Source organism: Saccoglossus kowalevskii, chromosome 3, assembly GCF_978046115.1.
Source record: "Saccoglossus kowalevskii chromosome 3, keSacKowa6.1, whole genome shotgun sequence".
Taxonomy (NCBI): Eukaryota; Metazoa; Hemichordata; class Enteropneusta; family Harrimaniidae; genus Saccoglossus; species Saccoglossus kowalevskii.
This window is the reverse complement of record NC_140643.1, coordinates 33,785,793-33,809,945: the sequence shown is the minus strand read 5'-3', so window position 1 is coordinate 33,809,945 and position 24,153 is coordinate 33,785,793. Positions and strand designations below refer to the sequence as shown.

The window sequence follows — 24,153 nt, the reverse complement described above, 5'->3', positions numbered from 1 at the left end:
CTTTGACAATTTTTTCGGAAGCAACTACGCATATTGGAAGGTAATATTTTTGTTACCAGGCCAAACAAATAGAGAATAAGTAAACCTGTAAACGGTAATTAACGAATGAATAAAATACATTATTTTATTAAAAAAATAGTAACACTACTTTAACTCTTATTCATTCATTCATTACTGGACTACGGTACTTCCAAAAAAAATTTGCTTCACCCAAATGAAGAATGGTATGTTCCTCGAGTGGTCGGCTCATACGAGTTTGCGCGTAGCTGGCTTGCATATGGCGGACGAGAAAACTGAGGTTAGACTGTCGTCTGCAAAAAATACTCATAATTCAGTATTGATTAGCTTCAGCGCTTTTTTAGGGATGGTTGCTCACCTGGTTGCTATCGTCTTCTGTGGTACAATTATATACCATGCATGGCCTGGATCTAGTAAGTGTTAATATTGACTCTTTTTTTTTTTTATTTATTTATTATAATTTAACATTTATTTTTAATAAATTTATCTTGGACTTGTAAAATTCCATATAAAACTGGTGTTAACAGGTCTGTGGTTGTATTTGTTATTTCCACTTCACAAAATTATGACTTTGTTTCGGTTTCGAGCACGTTATACTGTAATTTATAAAAGAACGCACCTACCAAGAGATAAAAGGAATGACCATTGAACAATCATAGTTTGTTTTCACTTTATCTACCTTTGAGCAACATTTGTTTTCATGTGTATGTGATACATATACACTTGTGATGAAGATTTCATGATTTGGTCAAAGATGGCTGACTGGTGCTCATTTTTGGTGTGAAATACACTACGATCAGGTATTTTGACATGTGCAAAGCCAGATCTCTCTGGTAGATAGAAAGATAGATAGAATTTTTTATTTGGAACGTACCAATGAAATCTTGAGTAAAGTCCAAAAATAATAACAAAACATTCAGAACAACAAAAACTTACAGTACTAAAACATATCAAGAATATAGAAAATAAATTTTGCAAAAATGCTAAGAATGAAAAAATCATTACTGGTATGTGTTTGATTTTTTATAGGTGGTTGGTTTGTTGATTGATTTGATTTGTAAATTTGACTGAAGGTAGACAACTGGTGGCCATTTTGTTTTTACATCTTCTATTTCAGACATACCGGTATATCTCATACATGCTTTGATCATCATGGTATACATGCACACATACAATATTTTTGTCTTCCGATTAAAGATGGCTAACTGCTGAATATTTATATACCCTATACATAAAATATGTTTTTAAAATTCAGTTATTTGCGCCCTTAAAGGGCGACACTAATTACCGCTGCTGACTCATTTAATACCTTCCAATCACCTAAAAAAACATAATTATTATATCTTGGTAACGTATCAGTTTTTACTCGTTGATCTGAGGAACAGTCAAAGTTGCCATCTTTGTTTATATAAGACCCATATATCTCGTGTATGCGTGGTGCAACAACTACCATCCTTTAACTATTAGCATCGTTTTTTCCTCGTCAGAGTGATTTACATCTCAAATTTTGGATTCCCAAGTGTCTTTAATAAATAACACATCTAACGGCTGGACTGAATTTAAGATATTATCAAAAAATCAAGGCCGATAAGACGCAGGTTGTTTAGATCGAATGTTTTTTTTTCTTGAGTTTTTGTTTTGTTCCAATGAAGGATTTTGATATGCCAATGAAACAATTTTAACAATTGTTTACTGGACGCTCTTGTGTATAAATAGTCTTCTACTCTCCAAAATTTGACTATGGTACTAGCCCAAAATGGTTTTCCCGTTCACCACGTATGAAAAGAAGTGCACCACAGGTATTTAACATGTCAAGAAACAGATCTTGGGGATGCGTTACTTGACTTTCTTCATACACAACACTTTAAATTATAACTTTAGAAGAATTAAAGTGGAGGGATCATCACCTGCTCATGCGCAGAATTTGAGCCCCAATCAATAATAACAATGCACGCTAAAAACGCAAAGGCTCATAGGTGAACGCTTGTTTGTAAACAACAACGTGCTAAAATGTGTTGAACAGATTTAGCAAACTTCACGCTGGGGTCTGCCATGTTTGCTTTTAATAATAGAGGGTGCTTATGCACATAATTGTTTTATATTTGGGATTTGCATTTCCTAATATGGTAGGATGCAAATACCCAAATACCACGAAATTATGGCATTATGTAACATATGGCATTATGGTGACAGATGTATAATAATATTCATAACTACAATGTCTTCAACATTGAGGCTATTCAGTATGTTTTAGTGATTCTACCAAATATGCTCAGCCCATTTACAGTACATTGCCAGCAACGACTGATTACAGCCCTATTTAGCCAAATGTATACCCAAACTACTGGATTGCAGCTAGTATGGAATTTGGCATTAATAAAGAACAGGGACTGAGCATTGTCAATGCTTGCTAAGATATTTCATTATAAAACACCAATGATTGCTTATATTTTGTGTTCACCTGGAAGCTCTGCAGAGTTTACCGTAATTAACTTTGATTGATGTTGTTTGGGAGATGGGCACCAAAATGTTCTATTTTAGCAATTATGCATTAGAACGTTTTTCTAAGTTAGCTGTTAGTTAATCCTAAATAAAATTTCTCTTTTAATTACAGGTCTTTTCTCATGGCACCCAACACTTATGTCTGTGGCTGTAAGTATACAACTTAAATATACCTTTGTATTGATTATAAAGTTAGAGAAATTCATTATTTTTTAATCTACAAGTTTATAACACTACCTTATTGAAAACTAGTTTGCATATATGGTACTTGAAAGTGTTGTTCATTTTGAACGTTTTGTTGACAATATGCTCCCCCATGTTTACGGGATATAGGCCATGAGGTTGTATTGCATGTGTTCTCAAATTTTACAACAATTGGCAGAGAACTTGTAAGTCTCATCATCCAAGATGTTCATATTATAAGTACACAGGCAACAATCTATTTTAAATTCTGTGCAGTGATTGGTTAGCCAGCATTCTATTTTGTTATATGGCATCAATCTGTGTTTTTGATGCTCCTCAAAATTTGGCCCTTTATTTATCCATCACATTTTCTCAGAGGTTCGTTGATTTGTTTTCCATATTTGATTCATAATAGTGTACATGTGCTCCTGATTTTTCCTCCAATCAGTTTTAAAATGGCCAACTTGTGGCCATATTTAATGGCATTAAAACCTACATTTTATGTGTGTAGAGCATTATCTCTGGGTTGCTATGACTGATTTTGTTCAAACTTATTGAATATTGGTAACACCTGCTGCTAAGCACATCCATTATTTTTATGGATTTGCTTATTTTTGCTCATTTTGCTTATAACTTATAAATCAACCTTGATACAGAGGCAATATATTGTTTCACACATGAATGAAAATTTTGTTTTGCAGTATGCAGTATGATTATTTGCTATTTTTTCCAAGGAGCCTGAGCCGTGTTTTCACCAATATTTTCATATAATTTAGTCTTTATATTACTGAGCCCTTGTGCTAAATCAGTAAAAATATGGTGTTATGTCTGGTAGCATGATATATATTTATGATAATACCATGAAAGTAACTGGGAAATAAATTTTTGGTCCACCAGATTTCATTTGCCAGCTCTTTGAGTGTTGTTTGTGTATACATATCATGTGTGTACATTCAGTATTGCACATATATATATAAAAATAATGAAGCCTATAGCCTTTAATGCCAGAGTGTTTCATTGATCACTATGAGTTAGAAAACTAAAACTACAGAATTTAATTTATGTTATTTCATTTCTTTTAGTTTGCATTCCTGGTATTAGAAGCAATTATGTTTTTCTCACCTGAGAGTACTTTATTACCGAAGGCAATGAGAAAAACTAAAGTCCGTTATCACTGGATCAATAATGTCACTGGACTCGTATGTGCCTTAGCAGGTGTTATCACAATTGTAAGCAACAAATACATGAATAACAAACCGCATTTCACCACATGGCATGGGCTACTGGGTATCATTACTGTTGGATATTGTGCCATGCAGTGTATCGCTGGAAGTTTTATGCTGTACCCAAAGATGATTTCTCAGTATGTTAAGTTATCGGATCTGAAGCTCTACCATGCTACGTCTGGAGTTATGATGTTTACTCTTGCTTGTGGAACAATGGTGCTAGGAATTTTTTCAAACTGGTTTGTCAGTCAAGCTAGTGATACTGTTTTTTATATGTGTCTTTTTTGCCCAGGTATACTTGCTTTAGTTGTTACAAATCAGGTCACACAAGCATACCTACCTAAGGCATTCAAGAAAAGATCACAGCAGATTTGAAATATTCGATAATACAACTTTTACTGACCTAAGCAAACATACCATACTTGTCTGCCTTAGTGCCCGGGGTACTCCAGAAATCATGATTTTTAGGGTGGTGGGAGCTTAGCCAAGCACCTCCCTCGAAAAATTATACAAATGACAATTGTAGTTCACCATGTGCCAGATTGAGGAGAATTTATCTTCTCTTTGGGGAAAATAAAAAATAAAATTGCGTAATTACCGTTAGTTGTTTCGTCATTGATTTCAACAATGTTATTACACTGAAGAAACAGAAATGATCACAAAATAATATGCACATTTTATGCACATCAGAATTTACGACGTAAAAATTATTAGGGTCTTTGGTAAAACAGTCAAATTCAAAATGTTTATAATTATCTTTGTTTTCAAATGTGTTTGATTGTACGCAAACTCACAATGCAAAGCATTTTTCGTCATGATATTTTCTCGCACATTTTGACCTGCAACAACGTCCAGGACCTGATAGGTCAAATCTGTAATTAACTAATCAGAATGGATGGGCACCTAGCCGAACCTTACCCACGGAATTAGAAACGCCCTGAAGGTGGGGCGGGCGTTTAGTCAAGTAAGGTGCTAAGTCAGACAAGTATGTTTGATAGATAGTTGTCTGAGTACCGCTAAAGAATATTTAATATCTCAAATTAAGGATTATATAGCTTTTAAAATTGTTTTTCGAATTGATAAAAGATGATGCAGAGATTTTCCAAACTTTGTTTCTACATTTGAGAATCACAAATTATTTATGAAATTATTATTTCCAAGCTTTTAAAGTTATATTCCTATTTTGCAATATATGCAGAACACCTCTCTCTGAATATTGTGATTACCATGAAAAAGTGCTATATTTGGGGGTACTGATTGTTGTGTTTAATCACTAAATCAAACATACTTTACTTTTGTTAGGAGTTCTTTCTAAATTTGGTTCTGTTTAAGATTTCTCTTGAACTGTACAAATTCCAAAGCCCTTATGATGCTTACAGTCGTCAGTGAGAGGTTTTCTGAAGATCATACAATAGTGGGAATGCAACTATAATTTAGTATTTATAGATTTGATGAATATTCTTTTGAAAATGCCAAAACATATCGACTTTATATGAGATAGATTTGTAGAAATAACTTTTATGATTTCATTTTGTAAAAAATCCTGGTAAAGTTTTTAATCATAATTCAATTGTTATCAATAAGTGCAATGTCAATTATACACTGCTGTAAGATTGTTTTGTTTTATAGAGATACATGTCTGTGGTGTTTTTGTTTGTTTGTGGAAAATACTTGATAATGATCATGTTTATGAAACACAGTATATCAAATTAGGGACCATGTGATATCGTATTTATTAAACGAGTGTAGTGAGTTTAATATGTTCCAAATTTTGGACAAGGAACATATGAAAATCACTACACAAGTTTAATAAAGATGATATTAGATGGTCAGGAATTTTGATAGCCTACCGGTATTTATCACATGTATGCATTTCAAGCCATTTCACCAGCAGAAACCTCACAGAAACAGAATCACATGTCCTAAGCAACATAGTGCTGCGTTTTATTCATTTGCATACAGAAGTGCTATTTCGTGAATGTTTAGAATGTTTGAGACACATTGGCAACATTTTTGTGGGCTAATTCTATCAGCTTTCTTCACACATCTTAACAGTAATTCAGAAAGCAGTAGTGGCAGTTCAGTGCAGAAAATGATGCCATTGTGTTGCCACTGTAAGGTTGGGAAAATGGAAAACTGCAAAATCTATAAATGCAATTTTTTTAAATGAAAACTCATATTGATAAATACATGATGTACATAGTTAGAACATTAAGATTATTCATATTTCAAACAGTTTTCACTAACAAGTCATTAAACAAGAACTATGTTTTTTTTTCCATTTTAGGAAGTTATTAGTTGGTGATGTCACTATTTCAATTTGTGCAATGCGGGGGGTGGGGATACTATGGAAAAATATTACATATTTATGTCACTGCTACTGCATGACACATGTGATGAAGTCATTCAACACATTGAAAGCCTCCATGTATAGCTGATACGAATCGTTATATACCAGCATCTACAGGCACATGTTGAAGCAGCACAGTCATCAGAACAGTTCATTGGGAAGGCCTACACAACAACAAATGTTTACCGTACGTATTCATAACAGGCCAGTTTTTTGAGATATGCTCGAATCCATTTGCACATGTACAGTCAAGCTGGTAAATTCAAATAGTTGTCAAAATTAACAGTATGTGAGCTGTGATACAAAATGTATATATTAGAAGATATTCACATTTGCCATTCATCTTGGCTTAGGCATGATGTCTCTATAGTTAACGTGATAACAATTAAGCCAATGTTATCTATACATATTTTAATGCCAAATGGACACTCAAAGTAAAACAAACAAAACATGTCAATGCATTCACTACTATCAAATAAATGAGACATAAAATCATTTTAGAAAGATTATGTTTTATTAAAGAAAAAAAATATGGCAGTATTAAATCTAAATTTCTAAATAAAAATAAGATGTCACTGCATATACAATTGGCAGCTAATAAATACATATTTAACAATAGGTACTGGTATTTATTACTTATGTTAAACTTAATGTTAGGTTCCTTGATTGTACAAGAGCAGATAAATAAGTCTGAGTAACAGGTCACAAAATATCAGTATTGTCACACCTAGACAACGATATAACCCTCCTAGACAAATGACTGGTTAAACATTGAAAAATGACGTTCCATAACAATTTAGCAAAACTGACATTCAATTTAAATACCTTACTACAATCTGGGAACACATTTTTTTCTTTACAATTAATTATAGTTTAAATAAAAAACTCATCTACTGAAGATATGCACTTTATATACCCTACACTTGTATTTCTTTACATTCCAGTAATTTCCCAGTTATATTTGTTCATAGTGTTTCCCGCACAATGCAGGATTTCATATTTCAGAACTAAAAATATTACACTTTGTAATGTGAGCACCAGTGTTTCTTTTAAGCCTAAATATCATTAAATGTATTATCAATAATAATATTTGGTATCTTTTTTTTAAGTAAGGATTTTATAAATGACTTTTTTTAAATTTAATATTTTCATAAATATTGCAAGGGATATACCCCTTGTTGGTAATGTTTGTTATCCCTGGTAGTTTTTGAATGAACATCTTTGTAAAACTGTGGTGAATTAACTACACATATCACCTTCATTTCACATCACTCAAGAAAGGTTTAAAGATGATAACAAAGTTGATGACGCATGCATAAATCAGCTGCCAGAAAGGATTGTATATTCATCTTTCTAGAACTATTGTTTTGTATATCCCAGCCGTTCCTCATCTCTCACACGTTCAGCACTTGTCAGTGCGATATGAACCACTTGGAACCACTTATACAAACATTCCTTATTAAAATGAAAACTGAGGTAGTTTTAGATAACTAAAGTCTGATTTCCACTTGCAAGGCACCATTCACCCCTTGCAGTTGATTTGAGTGTAGGGTTGCTACAAGTATCTTCTTTCCAGCAAGTTTTGGTGTGAGATTAAAGTTGACATGGACGTCTGCCTCGGGTGCAATATCCCTGTAAGACAAAATTGTTGGACATGTTGAATCAAAATAATGATCCATCTGGTTTTCCATGCATAATATATAGAGCTGAAAGTATGAATAACTTGTTTGTATATATTTGACTTTCTGATATCAACAACTACACTATTAATCTACCTATTGTTTTTTCAATTTAATTTTGTGATACTGGTCTTTGCAGGATTGAATTCGTTGGTCAAGACAGTTGCGTAAAGCTTGTGGTTCTTAAAGGGGCATAAATGATGTTCATACCACATATGTGCAAATAGCACCAAGACAGCTGGGAAATCAATATTTTCAAGCTATTATCATAAATATATGTCGTATTACATGATGTACCGGTATTACAACAAAGATTATTTTGGTAATGCAAGGTTTAAACCAGAGCACTTGTGTACGAAGTTTCATTGAAATCTGTTGGATGGTTTTTGAGAAACAAGTAGAACAGCTTAAAATTAGCTAATTATTGTGCTAAGTAGGTAATTATTTTAAACAGATTTCAAGGGCATAGATATATAGGTTTGTGCATTATCCCAGAGTATTATTTTTCAAGTTTCATTGAGAGGTCTTGAGATATCAATGGAACAGACACACACACATTCATACAGTCAAGGTAACCACAAAGGCTTCTGTTGTGTGCTTAAGGTAGAAGCCTACTCGTATTTTTTTGAGAAATTTGGTCATAAATCACATGACAATGTTCATTGATTTATTATGTAAAATCATGAAGCTATTGTTCCTTGGCACCATAAAATAGCATTCTATTGTGTGTTACAGTGACGTATTTTGAGAAATTTGTACTACATTTTTTCAAAAATAGCTATTTTTAGAACAATTTTATAGAGCGCAATGTTAAACAAAAATTGCATTTTTCAATACTTTTTAAAACCCAGATTTTTGAAAAAATTCAGGAAAACAAAAAGTAGGCCATCATTAACAATATATTATTTTTTCAGCCTATGTCACCAACCTACAATTTGAGATATGGCATAATATCTCTGCCATAGGAACCTATGGTAAAAGCACTATAATACTGCCAAAATGGCCACTATCCACTAAAATACAACCATGATTTTCTCGAAAATTAACCTGGTGACCCCCATTTTTTTCAAAGTCAATATTCTTATATTGCCTGGAAGTACAATATATTAAAAAATTAAGAAATTCTGGGTTTTTGAAATCATGAGTAGGCTTCTACCTTAACACACAGAAATATTACAAAATTAGTGAAAACTCGAACCTGAATGACAATGTAAAGTTGGCGACTAGTTTGCACAATAATATAAATAGTACAGCTCTATGAGCAGCGGAACTAACAAATGTTTTGGATACTTCGCTGTGCTGTCAATAGTATTCCACCATATGTACAATTCTTACCCATATTGGATAGTCTTGGCTTGCTGAAACCTCAATCCTTCCAAGTTGAATCTGACATTAGTGAGAGTCACTGGTAATGGATTAGTGAAAGAAATGTCAACTGTGAAATCTTCATCTCTTTTCAGTTTGGATGGATCAGATACCTAGTGAAGTGAAAAGAACAGGTGTGATTTACAAATTGGGGTACACTCACCTGCATGTTATGCAATGTTATTGTTGATACATGTAATTTTAGAAAATATTAGTCTTTTCCACGAAACGAAACCTCTTTTCCGCCTACGTTGCAGCTCGATTCATTTGTGCTGACATTTTGGAATTGTTGAACACTGATGGCGCTATTCATTTCGTGTTTCACAGTGTGAAATTTTCTCAGATATTAGGCAAATGAAAAAAAATGCTGGTCAGGGTTTCGTTCCGTGGAAAAGACTGAGCCTTTACCGTCATTTTGAGTGATGGAGTTGAAAGAATCAGTTCGTCCTGTAATGCTATTTCATGACGATGATGATCTTTTCTCACAGCTATTATGAAAAATTTCAATGCAGTGTGGTCTTGAATGAAAGTCTTGTAGTCTTCATAATACAATGTCATAGCAACATCTGCAACTGTAAGTTATAATAGAGTGAAATTATTAATGCTGATGAGATTCTTTGTAAATCAGCTGGGAACCAAGTCAGTTGTGTCCCATCTAATTTGCCACAGTATACTGCCCTCAGTGTCTAAACTGAGGTACATGCCGATGATCAGTTGTAACTTAGCAGTATAATCACAATGTACTTTAGTCTAATTCAGTCGAAGGCGGGGCTTGTTCTATTAAAAAACCTCTGCGCACGTATTATAAATAGAGGGAGTGCTATTATATGTCTATACTGGCGGGGCTAGACTGTCGAAAGTTCTTTGGCCTATTTTTTTTTTATATAAAACTAAAATGTTAAATCAAATGCCATAATGCGTTTGCGAAATGCTGATGGTATTTCACGCGAGACCCTGGCCTGTAATGTATTTTAATTTAATCATTTTAGTGAAATTCTGGGGCGGGGCTTGACCTATAAAAAGCCACTATGGTCGCATTCTAAATAGAGGGAGTTTAATCCATGTATGTAAAGGCGGGACGTTATCTATTAAAAGCCGCTGCGCTGACTTTCTAAATAGAGATACATACTGTAAAGGGGGTAATTATTCACTGGGTCTTAATTTAGCTTATTTCGCTGACTGGAAAAATGCGCTAAATTAAAACACAGTGAATATGTAAAATTTAGCATGGAACACATTATCTAAATGACGAAACCGTGAATTTAAAACCCACTGAATATGCCTGAAATGGTAAATCAGTGAAATTTAAACCCAGTGAAAATTAGTCATTTTACAGTAATTGTTCTCACCCCCACTTGACTCGGCAGAAACTGGTGTTGATGATCGTCTTAGACTGCCCACTGCATTGACCATACCAGATACCAGCCTCTCTTTATGTCCCGCCATTCCACCCTTGCCTTTAGCTGTAGGAAAAAGATTTAATTCGTAAAACTAGCCACGAAAGACAAAACATCATGCAATAAATCCGCATAATTTATTTGTGTATTTATTTTATTTAATACTAATATTTATTTAATATTAATATTTAGTATTTTTAGTGTTTAGTATTTTTTTTATATATAAGTATAATCGAATACAATATAAACGACTGACTGAATTAACGGAGAAATTAATCTTTTGCTTTTACAACTCCACGTGGAACCAACTAAAATGTTACGTTTACTATGCAAACAATTCTGTCACAGACGTGACTGTTTCAGTGTATCTTATGTTAAAACTGGTAAATATAGCTTGATATTGATATAGTCGTGTACGCGTCGTACATAACAAGGACCAAAGAAAGATCAAAATACAAAAATAAATGTGGCGGGTCGAAATGTCATGTCATTAATTTTTGACGTAGATAATGTGTAGTAAATAATTGACAAGTCTGCAAATGATGTAGTGTTATATTACCATTCCAAGATTGCCATGGAAAACACTGCGTGAAGTAAATTATTTCACGTTACGAAACTTTTTTAATGAAACATATAGTTGCAAATAAGGCACACCCACGTCTTTGATTTCGTCACCTCTTCGCATAAGTAATTTAACTGGGCCGTTCTATTAATTCACAGTTAAAAATAGCTTTACTGGTCCCCAGGGATTCACTAACAAAAGAAATTGTTACCTTTGTGTCCCGGAGGAACTGTGACTTCGAATTTTTCTTTTCTACAGATGCCTTTCAATGAGCCAGTGTACTGGGTACCGTAACATTCAATAAACAACTCAATCTTTTGTTCCGAGTCTGTTTTATTGTGGAACACCACTTTCATGTTGACATCCGCGCCAAGTTTGACATTCTCGTCGATTTGCACTTTCATGTCGAAGTCTTTAGGTTTCAACGTTTCAAAGTATTTTTTGTGGACGGTGCCGTGTGAACATGCGGTATTGACAGCACGGCGTTCTTCTTTTGATCCTGTATAAAATGTCATATATAACAAATATTAAAATTGTTCCCATGTGTTGTGACTATGTGTGTACATTTAACTATGTAGATATTGCACAACAGATGATGCATGTAATGCAACATTGATAATACATACAAAGGTTTTGGGAAATATCGGTTGGTGTCAAAGTCGAGAAAATGGTGATTAAATAGTAGAACTAAACAAAGTTAAATTATTTGTGTGTTTTGTTTTTAAATCCGGAAATGGTTTAGTGGTGGCCTTGTATTAAAATCGCCAGGTCTGAGGGAGGCAGCATAGAACGATAGCTAAGGAGAACGAATCAGCAATTTTCTCAATAGTAGACACGTTATATACGTTTTTTAATAGTACCATAAATGTATCAGCTGAACAAATTTCTTGCCTCACCTTCGTGGTATTTATAAAGCTGAGTGATATTATCCATATTATCGCTTCCTATGCTTTTAGTTACGATCTTTTTACCAATGCTACTTGTTTCCTTGTGCAGTATACGTTTGGAGAAGACGTTTCCATCCGATTCCTGTATCATCCAATGAACTCGATCTGCATTGACCATGGCAAAAGCGTATTCAGTGTCAAACTTCGCTGGTACATTGCCACGTTTGATGGCTGATATCGGCGATGGTCCAGTCTGGTAAAGACCTAAATTAAAGAGAAGTGTTTTGATTATCTACGCTAGTCGACAAAAAGGCAAATTGTATTCTTAATATAGGACACGTTGAACCTAGTAAAACTTAAAGGGCGGCGGTTGTCACGGTCGTGCCGCGTCCTGTTCGATATGGGACTCATTTACATGAAATTCGAACACGCGCTGCGCGACGACCACCGCGCTTTAATTAGCCGTCTTATTTTATTTAACCAATCAGGTATTAATGTTCAGATACTTATAACTTGCCAATACTAAATACTTGACATAATAGCTTCCACTTACCATCACTACGCTGAGCAGGTGTTCCATCAATCACTTGCCACCCCCGGTATTTCTTTCCCTTGTGAATATCTGGGCGAGCCATGTAACATTCGTTGAAAACATGGAACACCCTGAATGAAAAGTAAATAACATTGATATAATATTTCGTCACCCTTAAATTGATTCCTTCGTGAGAGAGAGAAAACATTTTGATAAAACCCACGCGGAGAAGCTCGACTCTGTGGAATCCAGCGATAACCTTTTTGCACTTTGTAAACTATTCACTGTATTATATACATAGAATCATATCTACGTAGATTAAGCCTCTGTCACAAGGAATGTATACTACTATAGTGGACATCAAATCAATTCAAGGCAGTTATGGTGATACGTGTTCTGCGCTACATCGGACATGTGGGTAAACTTTGAATGAACCTTTGCATATCATATGATCAGATATGTATGGATTAAGACTCTGTTGCAAGGGACAGAAACAATTATAGTAGATGTAATTATTTTCTAATCAACGCGAGCCACTTCCTACACTACAGAATATACTGGGAGTTCAACATCGCTGTGTCGCATACATACATCATTCTCGGTACTTTCAGGAGGCAAGTGTTATTTGCGGAATTAAAATAATTTGACGTTAGATATATAGAAATAGAATTACTTATTACAGAAAGTGTTGATTTTAACATATATATATATACATGTATTCCAAATATCTAATTTCCAACAAACTGCAAACTTTATCTCACTACTTTCCATAATTAGCCTGTCATGTCTTGAAACACGGGTTGCGCGACAAATGCCACGATAGTAGATATGCTTCACGATCATCGGTGATCTGAGGCTATAAATACCGAGGATCGATCTGTTTTTATGTTTTAATTATTCCACATATGTTCGGAAGAAGGTCTTCGGGAGGTCGACTGTCACTAACGATGTCTGCAGAGGTTGGCCATATCATGATCATTCGGATTGTGTATGAGCGGAGTCACACTTTTTATTTCACTATACAGTTTTGACAACTAAGACTTAGTAAGTTAGTAAGACTTCTGGGAGGTCTTTGATATCTTACCAGACATTATCAGTGTTATACTCAGCAAATGGTTCATATCTTTGGTTCCAGTGAACATCTACTGTCATACTACCATCGGTGTCTTGAGCTGAACTATATACAGTAACACTTCGTGTAGGAATGCCCAGGCATCGTAAAACTATAAATAGATTAAAGAAGGATCATTTAAGTTCTCCTTCAAGAAAACTGAAAACATATCTCTATTATCTGTCATGATAATAAACAGTCTACACGTCGTATTTGTTTTTCAGTGTATATTTGGCGCATATAAGGAGTTCGGTGACATGAAAGTCTAGTATTTAGAATTACATTTATAAATAAATATTCATCGCACAGTAAATCAAATATGAATATAAGCATTCTGTTTTCTATGTGTAATCTTCAACTGTAAAATACAACGTGTTGGCGACTTTACGTTTATTTTTATATTTGCGGTACAGACCTGAAGTGAGTACGCCGGAAAAGACCCAGCATTGAGCATATCCCACCGGTTCACCGGTTGTCATATACTGCGAAAGCACCTCAACACTACCAGCCCACTCTGAGGGAGCTTTGCCATTTCCGTATTCACCCGACCAATTACCGATAAGAACGCCAGCATTGTCATGGGAGTTGACCTGAAAAGCCACAAGACATAAACTGAAGTTATGATGATGCTGCACAGACTGCGTTGTGTGTATTCCCTATGGAATATACGAGAATATAAAATTGTTAATGAAAATCTTCATTGCCACACAGAAAACACTGACAGTTACCTACTTTGCCAATTAAGCGTAAACACTGTACTACTGAAAAACATGTGTTTAAGTTGGCGTGGATGTTCAGCAAACGTAGTATGTTGGGTATTGAAATAAAGTAACTAAATCAACGTGAAACGACGTTGAGATTGGTAGTTTAACTGCTTATGCATGCATGCGTCAAATACGCTATGGCACGTAGTTGTTCGACGTTTACACGAAGAACATGACCTTTCAGCTAACGTGTAGATACACGCAACCACAGGCTTATGATTAGCCGCAAACTGAAAGTGTTGGTTTGCTCACAAAATAGTATACTATTACGCATTGCTTGTTTTTGCACGCCCCAAAAATGAACAAAATCAAAATATATCAATGATAATATATATCAGCATTCCACAAAACTCGAAATGCATTTAAATTTGACAAAACTGATGAGCACCCTACTACAAAAAATACACTCAGTTTTAGCCGAATGACATATATCATCACAAATAAAACACACTAAGACCTACGTCGTCAAATATTACACCTATCTTAATATTGGGCATACATTGATTGGCGTAATTTCAACAAAAATGTCACCAATTCTAAACTCCCCTTTCTGTGGAAAAAAGATTGTTCTGTACGTTGAAAACAAAAACACTGGCGTGGCTTGGCTTGTGGTCATGCGTTTTAAGATTATACAATAATATTTCGTCCGAGTCTGTCTCAGGCATGTGAGACAACATTGCATGTCTATACAGTGATTTGTCTTCAAGTCTAGACCCATCATGATTGTCATCGGATCAGATTTTTTCAACAAGGCAAATCCAAATTGAACTGATGACACCCACACACGATTCGATGAAACTGTCCAAGTCACTGGGTACACTGGCTACTATGATAACATTACCAAACCCATCAAATTCAAGAAGTAATTTTATAAGTCCATATTTATTATGTTCACTATCTATTTTTTACGCAGACATGGAACATTCTCCCACGGCTGGTCTACATTACACATACAACCGAAGGTAATGCGGAAGCTAACTAAAATGAAGAGAGGTTATTTTCAATAGGTAATTCAGTAGTAACCGAGAAATATTATTAATGATTTAGTTCACTGTTTACTATACACTATACGTAGCAATTTTGATCTGTAACGGAACATGGCATTCTTTTCGTGTTAGCTGACACTACGTGTGGGTATGTGATCCTCCTTATACCCCTCTTTAAAACAAATATACAAGTAACAAGTGATGTGTGGATTTGCAAAGAACAAAAACAATATATATATTAGTGTTATTCTATTCGTTCTTGGTACTTAACAAAGGTGATCAATGGTCCAATATATAAAAATGTAACCTCCGACATGGCGGGACAATTTCCACCAATCAGATCACAGGATACACGCCACCATGATGTCCGCCATTCTCAGGTTCTGGAGAATAACATTACTGACCATAGTAACGGCCGTTCCTATGTCACTGTGACTGTGATGTAGATTGTGATGGTCACTGAATGTTTTAATGGAAGTCCGTACGTATTATATTAAAACCTTCACAGTTTTATTACAAGCCATCAAATGTATTTACTGTTCAGGAAATTTATGGTCATATGCGAAAAAACATCACATACCCTGGGAAAGTCCGTTAATGCGCGAAATTGTCCAGGGTATACTTAAAACATTATGTGATGTAACTTGTGTATAAAACATGGCAGACAATAACTCATCCACTGCATATCTTTCCTTACTTACCATGGCAGACATGACTCTAGCCACTTTAACTGCACTAGAACGAGCATTGATGGGAAGTCCCTTCTCCAATAGATGAAATGCAGCCAGAGTTACGAATGTATCGAACTGTGTGGAAATAATTAAGATGTGCATCATGTTCTGGTTAACGTCATGTACTAATATACTTTATAGATGAACACGTCTGTGAATCTATGATGAACACGCCTTGACTTGACCTACTTTAGTCGGCCATTACAAGCCATTTAAAACACATCAGCAGCTATAGCCACGGTTGAATACACACGCGCATCATCGTTTTAAGCCTATAAGCAGCAACAACCATAAAATATTCATTAAAATTAGAGAATTGAAGACATCATCATGAAATGAACAAAATTACAAAAATATTCACCAAAATAAGAGAATTAAAGATATCCTCACAAAATGAACAAATCTGAGAGATGTACACATGTAGTACCTATATATGTAATATCAAAGCAATCAGACTTGCGGTTTTTAGTCGAAAATATCAATTTTTACCACAATGAAAAAAAAATATTCATCAAAATTAGAAAATTAAAGATATCATCAGGAAATGAATAAATCTGAGGGAGGTCCACATGTAGTACCTATATATGTAATATCAAAGCAATAGGACCTGCCGTTTTAACAAGAAGTCGAAAATACCACTTTTTACCCAAAATGACAAAAATATTCACCAAAATTAGAGAATTGAAGATATTATCACAAAATGAACAAATCTGAAAGACGTCTACCCAAGGTACATATAGACCAAGTATCAAAGCATTCAGACTTGTAGTTTTCAAGAAGAAGTCGAAAAAGTAAAACATTGACACGGACGACGACGACGGACGACGACGGACAATCACTCATATGATAAGCTCCGCTCGACAAAGTCGACAGCGGAGCTAATAATTATTATTATTATAACACTGCAACGAATTACCTGTCCAAAATTCCATGGGCGTGGCTTGGGATTTCCATGGGAACCTTCATACAAAACGCCAGCATCATTCAAGATATATTCCTGTCTAGCTTCTTCGCCTTCGATGTAAACGGTATCATCTGAAAACAAAGTTTAGCATCATTAATAACACCACTCCTATGGAATATGTATGGTACTACGTGAAGTATATGTAAGTTGGTTTTATAAATACATAATTCATGCATTCGGAGTTATCATTGACACTTTAAGAATGGCGTATGTCATAATATCTTGAACGCAATTATTTACTGACCTTTACACCATGGATTAAATAGAAGATATAGATGTTCATCGTGCGTAAATAGGTCTACATATCTCCAATACATTGGATCTTCCACGGGTTTTAACATAGCACTCAGTCCAATGTTCAGCTTGCCCACAGGTGCGTCGGCCGGTGAGTGGATTCGCAATGATACTTCATCGTCTTTTATAGACAGTAAATCCACTTTCCAGTGTTTAGCGGTTTTTCCTATCGGTACGCTGATCTTGGTGTCGTCAGTGACCTTTGGAGATTCACCTGAAAACCAAAAACATTTTTTCACAATTCTGCTAATAAAAGAGAGATACCACTATTCTGCCCATGTGCTTGGCCACTGGGACTATATGGCTGAAAGTCACTGACCGCTTTCAGTTAGAGTGACTCCGCCACACACACCCAAATATATTTTCAGGGCGATCCTAGCCCGACATTGTTACGAATGTCGATGGAAGGTACAATAAAGTGCAATACAAAATAATAATAGAATAAACAATAATACTTCGTTAACTCACAGAACATAATGTAACTAAACACTCAGTTTGTCTTACATTTAATTTGAAAAATAGAGCCTATACCTACATAGGATTTTAAACAGATTGGACATATGTCATCCATGTGTGAATGTTATGTTAAGTGGGTCAAGGTGCCCACTTTTCAATAAGTTCGTACTATTGGAATTTTAATCTCCGATATATGCGTGTTACATTTTGTAATATGACCTATGGGTATGGGATTGATTGCTGGGCGGGTTCTCTAAACTGTCCAACGTTTTTAAATTGACCATAAAGATAAAAGTCTGCTGGAATTTGGTCAAGGACAAAATGTCCAAGGTCATGCCTGCGTATCTAGAAATTCCTGAACCAGCACATAGTATCTACTGTTAATTGTTCGCAGCGTTCATGTAATGATTTCTTGCTACACAAAGGTGAGCTCAAACGTTCAACGCTAAAAGTATATTTTTTTCCGTATTTCGTTTGATGTCGTAAAAACTAAGCAACATAGTACTTCTCCAACGCGTCATTGGATTCAGGGGAGGGGGCTTCACCGTGGCGAATACCTATACATGACACCATTGGGCGTCTGAAAGAATCGTACTGGCATATACTCGTATCGCATGAATGCAACATTGCCGAGTGATTGGTTTAGTTGTTACACAACAATAATATAGTGACTCCAGTGTTGTGTTGTGGGTCAATAAAAACGACACGTGCAGAAACATTCCTTTCATAATCAACCCTTCACATTGTTTAGTGAAAACAACAATCCAAACTTTGTGATTAAATTGCTGTTGTAGTCGGCGTCATACGTGTTGATCAAACAGAACGAGGCTGCATAAGCTCTGTACTCGAACGAGGCTGCATGAGTTCGGTATTCCCGAACGAGGCTTCAGAAGTTCCACTAGTATTAGTATACGCTCACACATAAGCCAATTAATGTAAATTGTTCAAATTTAAAACTTTGGACTGGAATTATAATCGAAAAATAATAATATAAAGTAATACATTCAGTATCACTGAATCATTACACGACAATAATTTCAGTATTACTGTATCATAACACGATGACTAGATATAGCTAGATACACTAACATCGCCATCATTCACGAATGCTGCATGTATATATCAATGTACAATTTCTCCCCGTAACTAAGTTCTAGCCGTACACAATTATAGAACCGTTTGTTAAACCAAAGATTAAGGCCGAGGGGTGTCGTCCACAATAATGCACTACATAATATTCCCAATTCTAGTAGTTAAAGTTTTCTTGAGATATATACATTCGCTTGATAACTGAAATAAATTCCGAGACCCCAGAAGAGATTCAATATGAACGGTTCTTCTGCACAAATGTAGACAAGTAGTAAATCGACAAATACTCACCCAAAGAGATAACCACGTGTATTTCATGTTCGTTCAACTTGACTTGTTGTTCAAATGCAACAACTATCTCAAATAACTGACCACGGCGAAGCAACACATTGGGGACATCGTACTCATCAGTGCGGTGAGCTTTCTGGTTGCTATAGGAACGAATATTTAAATTTTTCACCTTGAGGTTGTTCTTCAAGGTTTCTATGTCTTCAGGTGTTACTGCAATGATAGAACAACACACACATACTGGATGTTTTTATTTGGCATAGTAAATATAAAATAGGATCCACTTGAGTTAATTAAGTTTACTATAATAACATGAATATGGTTAAGTAGTGTATTGGGTATACATGTAAATTGAGTCGACTTTTCTAGCGTGTTTGTACTTAGGTCCCTATGTATCACACCAACTCAACTGTATGCGGTATATTGTATAATTTGGTAGACCGGTCACTCCCCGTCTCACCACCCTAGACTGTTACCTGTAACGCTACCTGAACCATAAATTGGGTTATGAAGTCACGTGATTTATTGGAAACGGAAATACACACCGCCTGATTTCCGTTACGCTGGACTGAAGCAGATGCTCACTTGTTCGAAATATTTCACGCGCAGGAGAGCCCTCGTGGGAATTACTGACCCTTTACTGTAAATGCCTACGCCCACTTTCAAACTCTATAACATGTCTACCAACATTCTGGGTCATTGGGTTATGTTTTTAATATCTTGTGCAATATGAATTATGACTATCAGAATGCATGTAGTCATAATAAAATTTATTCTGATAGTGATTCAAGTTGGTATGAACAATTATAAATTATTAGTTTTCTTCCTTTACAGGGAGAAGTAATCGAGTATGTCGCCATGTACGTAGCAATTCAGTCGCATCTCTCATAAAACAATATAGAAGGTTCGAGCTCCCAGCTGTGGTCTTATCTAAAAAAATACATTAAGTGCTAATAATGTAAGAATAATGTATAACATTCTGTTGCTACTAGCGGGGTGTACGTTATTGCGTCTGGCCTCCATTCTCGCATAAGCTGCGTGATGGAATCGACCATGCCTGGATAACATCACCGGTCGAAGGAATCTAGATTCAAACACACATATTAGTCAAAACAGATGTTCCCCTCTTCCTGGTGCGTTTGTTTGTTTAGATTCTGCTATTAAAATCCATATCAATCAACAGCGCCCATGTTTAATGAACTACTCCACACGAAGCGATTAACGTTGCATCGACCACAATCTTTATCAATTCGCCCCATGGCAAGTAATATCACTTCCAATATATCCGTGACTGTAGTCAGTTAGCGTGAAATCCAATGTTTTGATTCATTTAGCTTGATTGGACTGCCTTCCCAGAGTATATAGCGAACACATGCTATTAATCAAAATATAATTCCAACGACGTCGTCGATATCACAATTAGTGGAGTTTAGGGCCTGGTCCCAGGATGCACGTCTAATTTTGCAACGGATCATATTCACTCAGCGGTAAAATTGATAACGTAAAACGAAAAATATGCAAAGTGACCAATTACATTTAAATTTGGAAGCTATTGATAAAAGTTGCCCTATACACACATCTAACTCAGTATCGCTTGCTCCAGATGTTAAAGTGTTTGTTTTATTGGGAAGATAATACCTAAACACGAAGTAATAGTATTAAAACCCACTTGAAGTTTCTGGTATTTAATGGCCATTTAAGCAACTACATCATTTTTGGCGCGAATACGTTCTTGCTATTTCACAGATCATTTGCAATGAATGACCTTCGCGTCGGTCCGCGTCGCCAACTGGCAGGAGTTGATGGTTGCTAATAACAACTAAGGTCATAATAGCGTCGATAATTTTAGAAGGGATGAAATGCGACTCCAGATTGGTGTTGGCCCCGCTTCACCATAAATCAGAACTCCGCATTCTTTCTGTCGGAATAGTGATATTTCACGTCCTCGCTGTCAAAGGATTTTTTTTTATCTCTGCCAGACCTTCGGGTTCAAAATATAATTTGGACACAACATACGAGAGCAAAATGACTAGATCCTCACATCGTGGCTAAACATTTCCAGTAGGTCACGTGATTTGAAATATTGGGTCATGCATGTACATACAATTATAAAGATTGTTTCAGTATATTTTAATACGATGCATGCATAACAATTTTCTTTATGGGTTGATTAGGAATTCACTTACCTTCTATGTTTTCCTCTGTTATAATGTCTGTTTGCGATGCTTCTGTTTTCGGACCTTTACATTCCGGTGTGCTATCGTTTCCAGTCTTCGGCGTCTTTTTCTCTCCTTCTGCCTCTTCAGTGATAACGTCGACATTTGATTTTTCCTCCGATGGCACATCGTCTTCTGTTTTCTCTGGTTCCACAACAACCTCGTCTTTTTTCTCTTCTCCATTAACTTGGGGTTGCTGCTCTTTGTTTTCCGTTTCGTCGGGTTTTTCTTCCGTAGTTTTTTCATCTTCCTTCCCATCTTCATTAGTGATGGATTCCATTGTCCCGGGCACTGCTTCCTCCACTGGATCTGTGTTTTCGCATTGCTCGTATACTATCTTTTGAGAGGTAATCACAGTTTCGACAACCATCGTCGATTGAGTTACCGTTGTCTCTCCCAGTGTTGCTTCCTGTGTCTCGGCGACGTCAGTCTTCACTTCACTTTCCGTAATTTCGATTTTAGACTCGACATCCTCCCGGTTTTCTTCTTTTTCAATAGTGCTGTCGTCCGCCTCTTTTTCCGACTCTGTTGTAGGGACTTCTTCAAGTTCGTTAGCGTCTGCTTCGGGTTCCTTTGTTTCATCATTCACTGTGGTATTTTCACTGACCACTTCTGTCTCCGCCTGAGTACTTTCTCCTTCATTCTCGGAGGCTTCCTCGGTCTTCTTTGTTTCCCCGTTCACTGTGGTATTTTCACTGGCCTCTTCTGCCTCGGCTGACGCACTCTCTCTATTTTCGGCCTCTTCTCTGCTGGCATTAGCCGCCTCGACAGCGGCAACTATTTCCTTAGCCATCTCACTCTCACTATCGTCCTTAGCATTGTCACCGGCTGGAGCTTCCTCTTCCGTGGGGTTCACAATATCGTCCTTTGGAATTGTAGTCTCGACTTTGGTATCCGTCTGAATAGGAACCTCGTTATTCTCGTCTACACCGTTTGTCTTGTCAGTTGTATCTTCCCCAATGGTGTCAAGAACTTGCGGCTCTTCGGTACTCATTTCGAATCCAATTCAATCAAACACTACTGGTAAAAACTGTATGTATATATCCCACTTGTACGACACTCCAGACCAGTTTACAAGCTACACTGAGATGACATAGATTACACTGTGTTCCAGTCCACTGTCTCTTGTGGCATAAATTAACATTGACAGCGTTGTATACAACCGACTGTCTAATAAATAAAGGCTGTCCCCTATTTCGCTCTGATTGGCTGACCAAGATGGATGGATGAACCATGTGCAATGTGTATCACGCAGCAGGCATTCTTGTACTAGTACATACATACATACAATCTATGTGCTGATTGTTACCACACGTAGCAATATGGCTATTGTTTTGTTTTTGTTTTGTTTCTACTAGTGAAGTGTGGAGAAAAATGGACCCTGAGCACATTGTTTCAATGTTTATTTCAGCGCCGGAAAATATAAAAATTAAAGCGCGGTGGTCGTTGCGCAGCGCGTGTTCGAATTTCATGTAAATAAGCAATGTATTTTACACGCGTTGTATACATCGCTATGAGTCCCATATCTAACAGGACGCGGCACGACGACTGCTACCCTTTAAGTTACGAGGCCATGGCTAAACTAAACTCAAGGGAGTCGATTTTTATTCCCTCCATCATTTGTTTTTGATCAGTTTACATCCAACCTTGCTCAGTTTGAGCGTATTTACGTTACGGGTGTCCTCTTAGAACGAAGTTTACTTAGTGACATTTGTTGTTATATCGTGTTGTTCATTTTACACAATGCAATGGGGCCTCTCTTGCTGCACTGTTGGATACATGTTAGTCCGGGCTGTTTAGCAGAAATATGTCTGTTACTAGCTGCTATAAAAATACATACTATCTTTCCAAACAATAAAGGTCCCGGATGCAGCCTCTTATCCTCGTAACCTTAACTCTGGAATGTTTTAACGTAAACAAAAGTCGATATACCATCCCAAGCTGTCCCCCAAACACACATCCACAAATATGCATGAATTTAGCGCAGTTTTGTCTATGAACTATAGACGAATCGTGATACTACGCAAATTAACTTCATTCATGTAAAAAAAAAAGGTTCCCGGATGTTGATCGTCACCGAGTTCAAGTAGAACGATTCGAATTAGGTATCTCTTTTCTTGAAGCTACTTTTATAGAGAGCTCGTTTATTTATTGTTATAGTCGTATAGGATGTTGTAGTACATGCTCGAGTAGTTAAGGCCATGGCCCATCTGTCTAAGGTCGGGGAACTTTCAACAATGCACATTCTTTTATGGTATATAGCCATTTGAAAACTAGAACTCTAGGTTATTTTCACCACTGATTTTTTTACAATTGTTCTGCAGTTTTATTTCCAAGACAAATCGTAACCAACTACTACGATATCGACCGTATGATAAGATGAGATGCTTGGTATTCTTAGCAGACATGCTGCCCTACTACAGTGGTACAATACTAGAAGCGTCTTCTCTTTTGTGCACACGCCGATACAATATATTCGTTCGTTGGTCAACAAGTTTATTGCAAGCAATTGTCTGTCTTCATAAGTCTGTAGGTTCATAAAGCCTATTCTAT

At 36.1% G+C, this 24,153-nt stretch overlaps 2 protein-coding genes across 2 annotated transcripts; one reads left to right on the top strand and one right to left on the bottom strand.

Annotated features, from left to right (window-relative positions):
* The first annotated feature begins 256 nt into the window (after positions 1-256).
* Positions 257-4,532, top strand: LOC100378629 (transmembrane reductase CYB561D2-like). Its single transcript, XM_002738207.4, has 3 exons — positions 257-431; positions 2,633-2,670; positions 3,786-4,532. The coding sequence occupies exons 1-3, from the start codon at positions 278-280 to the stop codon at positions 4,302-4,304; spliced, it is 711 nt and encodes a 236-aa protein (XP_002738253.2). The 5' UTR covers positions 257-277; the 3' UTR covers positions 4,305-4,532.
* Positions 4,533-6,771: 2,239 nt separating this feature from the next.
* Positions 6,772-22,742, bottom strand: LOC100378777 (protein-glutamine gamma-glutamyltransferase K-like). Its single transcript, XM_002738208.4, has 14 exons — positions 21,571-22,742; positions 19,388-19,597; positions 17,502-17,765; positions 17,210-17,328; positions 16,264-16,368; positions 14,228-14,402; positions 13,786-13,924; positions 12,723-12,832; positions 12,179-12,433; positions 11,494-11,781; positions 10,673-10,786; positions 9,732-9,895; positions 9,294-9,436; positions 6,772-7,911 (listed from the first exon to the last, which is right to left on the bottom strand). Exons 1-14 carry the CDS (start codon positions 22,592-22,594, stop codon positions 7,770-7,772), a joined length of 3,252 nt encoding a protein of 1,083 aa, XP_002738254.2. The 5' UTR covers positions 22,595-22,742; the 3' UTR covers positions 6,772-7,769.
* Between the last annotated feature and the right edge of the window lie 1,411 nt (positions 22,743-24,153).

What these genes read in the sequence shown, in the direction of transcription:
- LOC100378629 (XM_002738207.4), top strand. Translation starts at nt 278, where the DNA reads ATGGCGGACGAGAAAACTGAGGTTAGACTGTCGTCTGCAAAAAATACT. An exon ending in CCATGCATGGCCTGGATCTA is followed by an intron (nt 432 to 2,632) that starts GTAAGTGTTAAT and finishes TTTTAATTACAG; the next exon opens with GTCTTTTCTCATGGCACCCA. An exon ending in CAACACTTATGTCTGTGGCT is followed by an intron (nt 2,671 to 3,785) that starts GTAAGTATACAA and finishes CATTTCTTTTAG; the next exon opens with TTTGCATTCCTGGTATTAGA.
- LOC100378777 (XM_002738208.4), bottom strand. Translation starts at nt 22,594, where the DNA reads ATGAGTACCGAAGAGCCGCAAGTTCTTGACACCATTGGGGAAGATACA. An exon ending in CTAGAGTCATGTCTGCCATG is followed by an intron (nt 14,403 to 16,263) that starts GTAAGTAAGGAA and finishes GTGGCTTTTCAG; the next exon opens with GTCAACTCCCATGACAATGC. An exon ending in TTCCGGCGTACTCACTTCAG is followed by an intron (nt 13,925 to 14,227) that starts GTCTGTACCGCA and finishes ATCTATTTATAG; the next exon opens with TTTTACGATGCCTGGGCATT.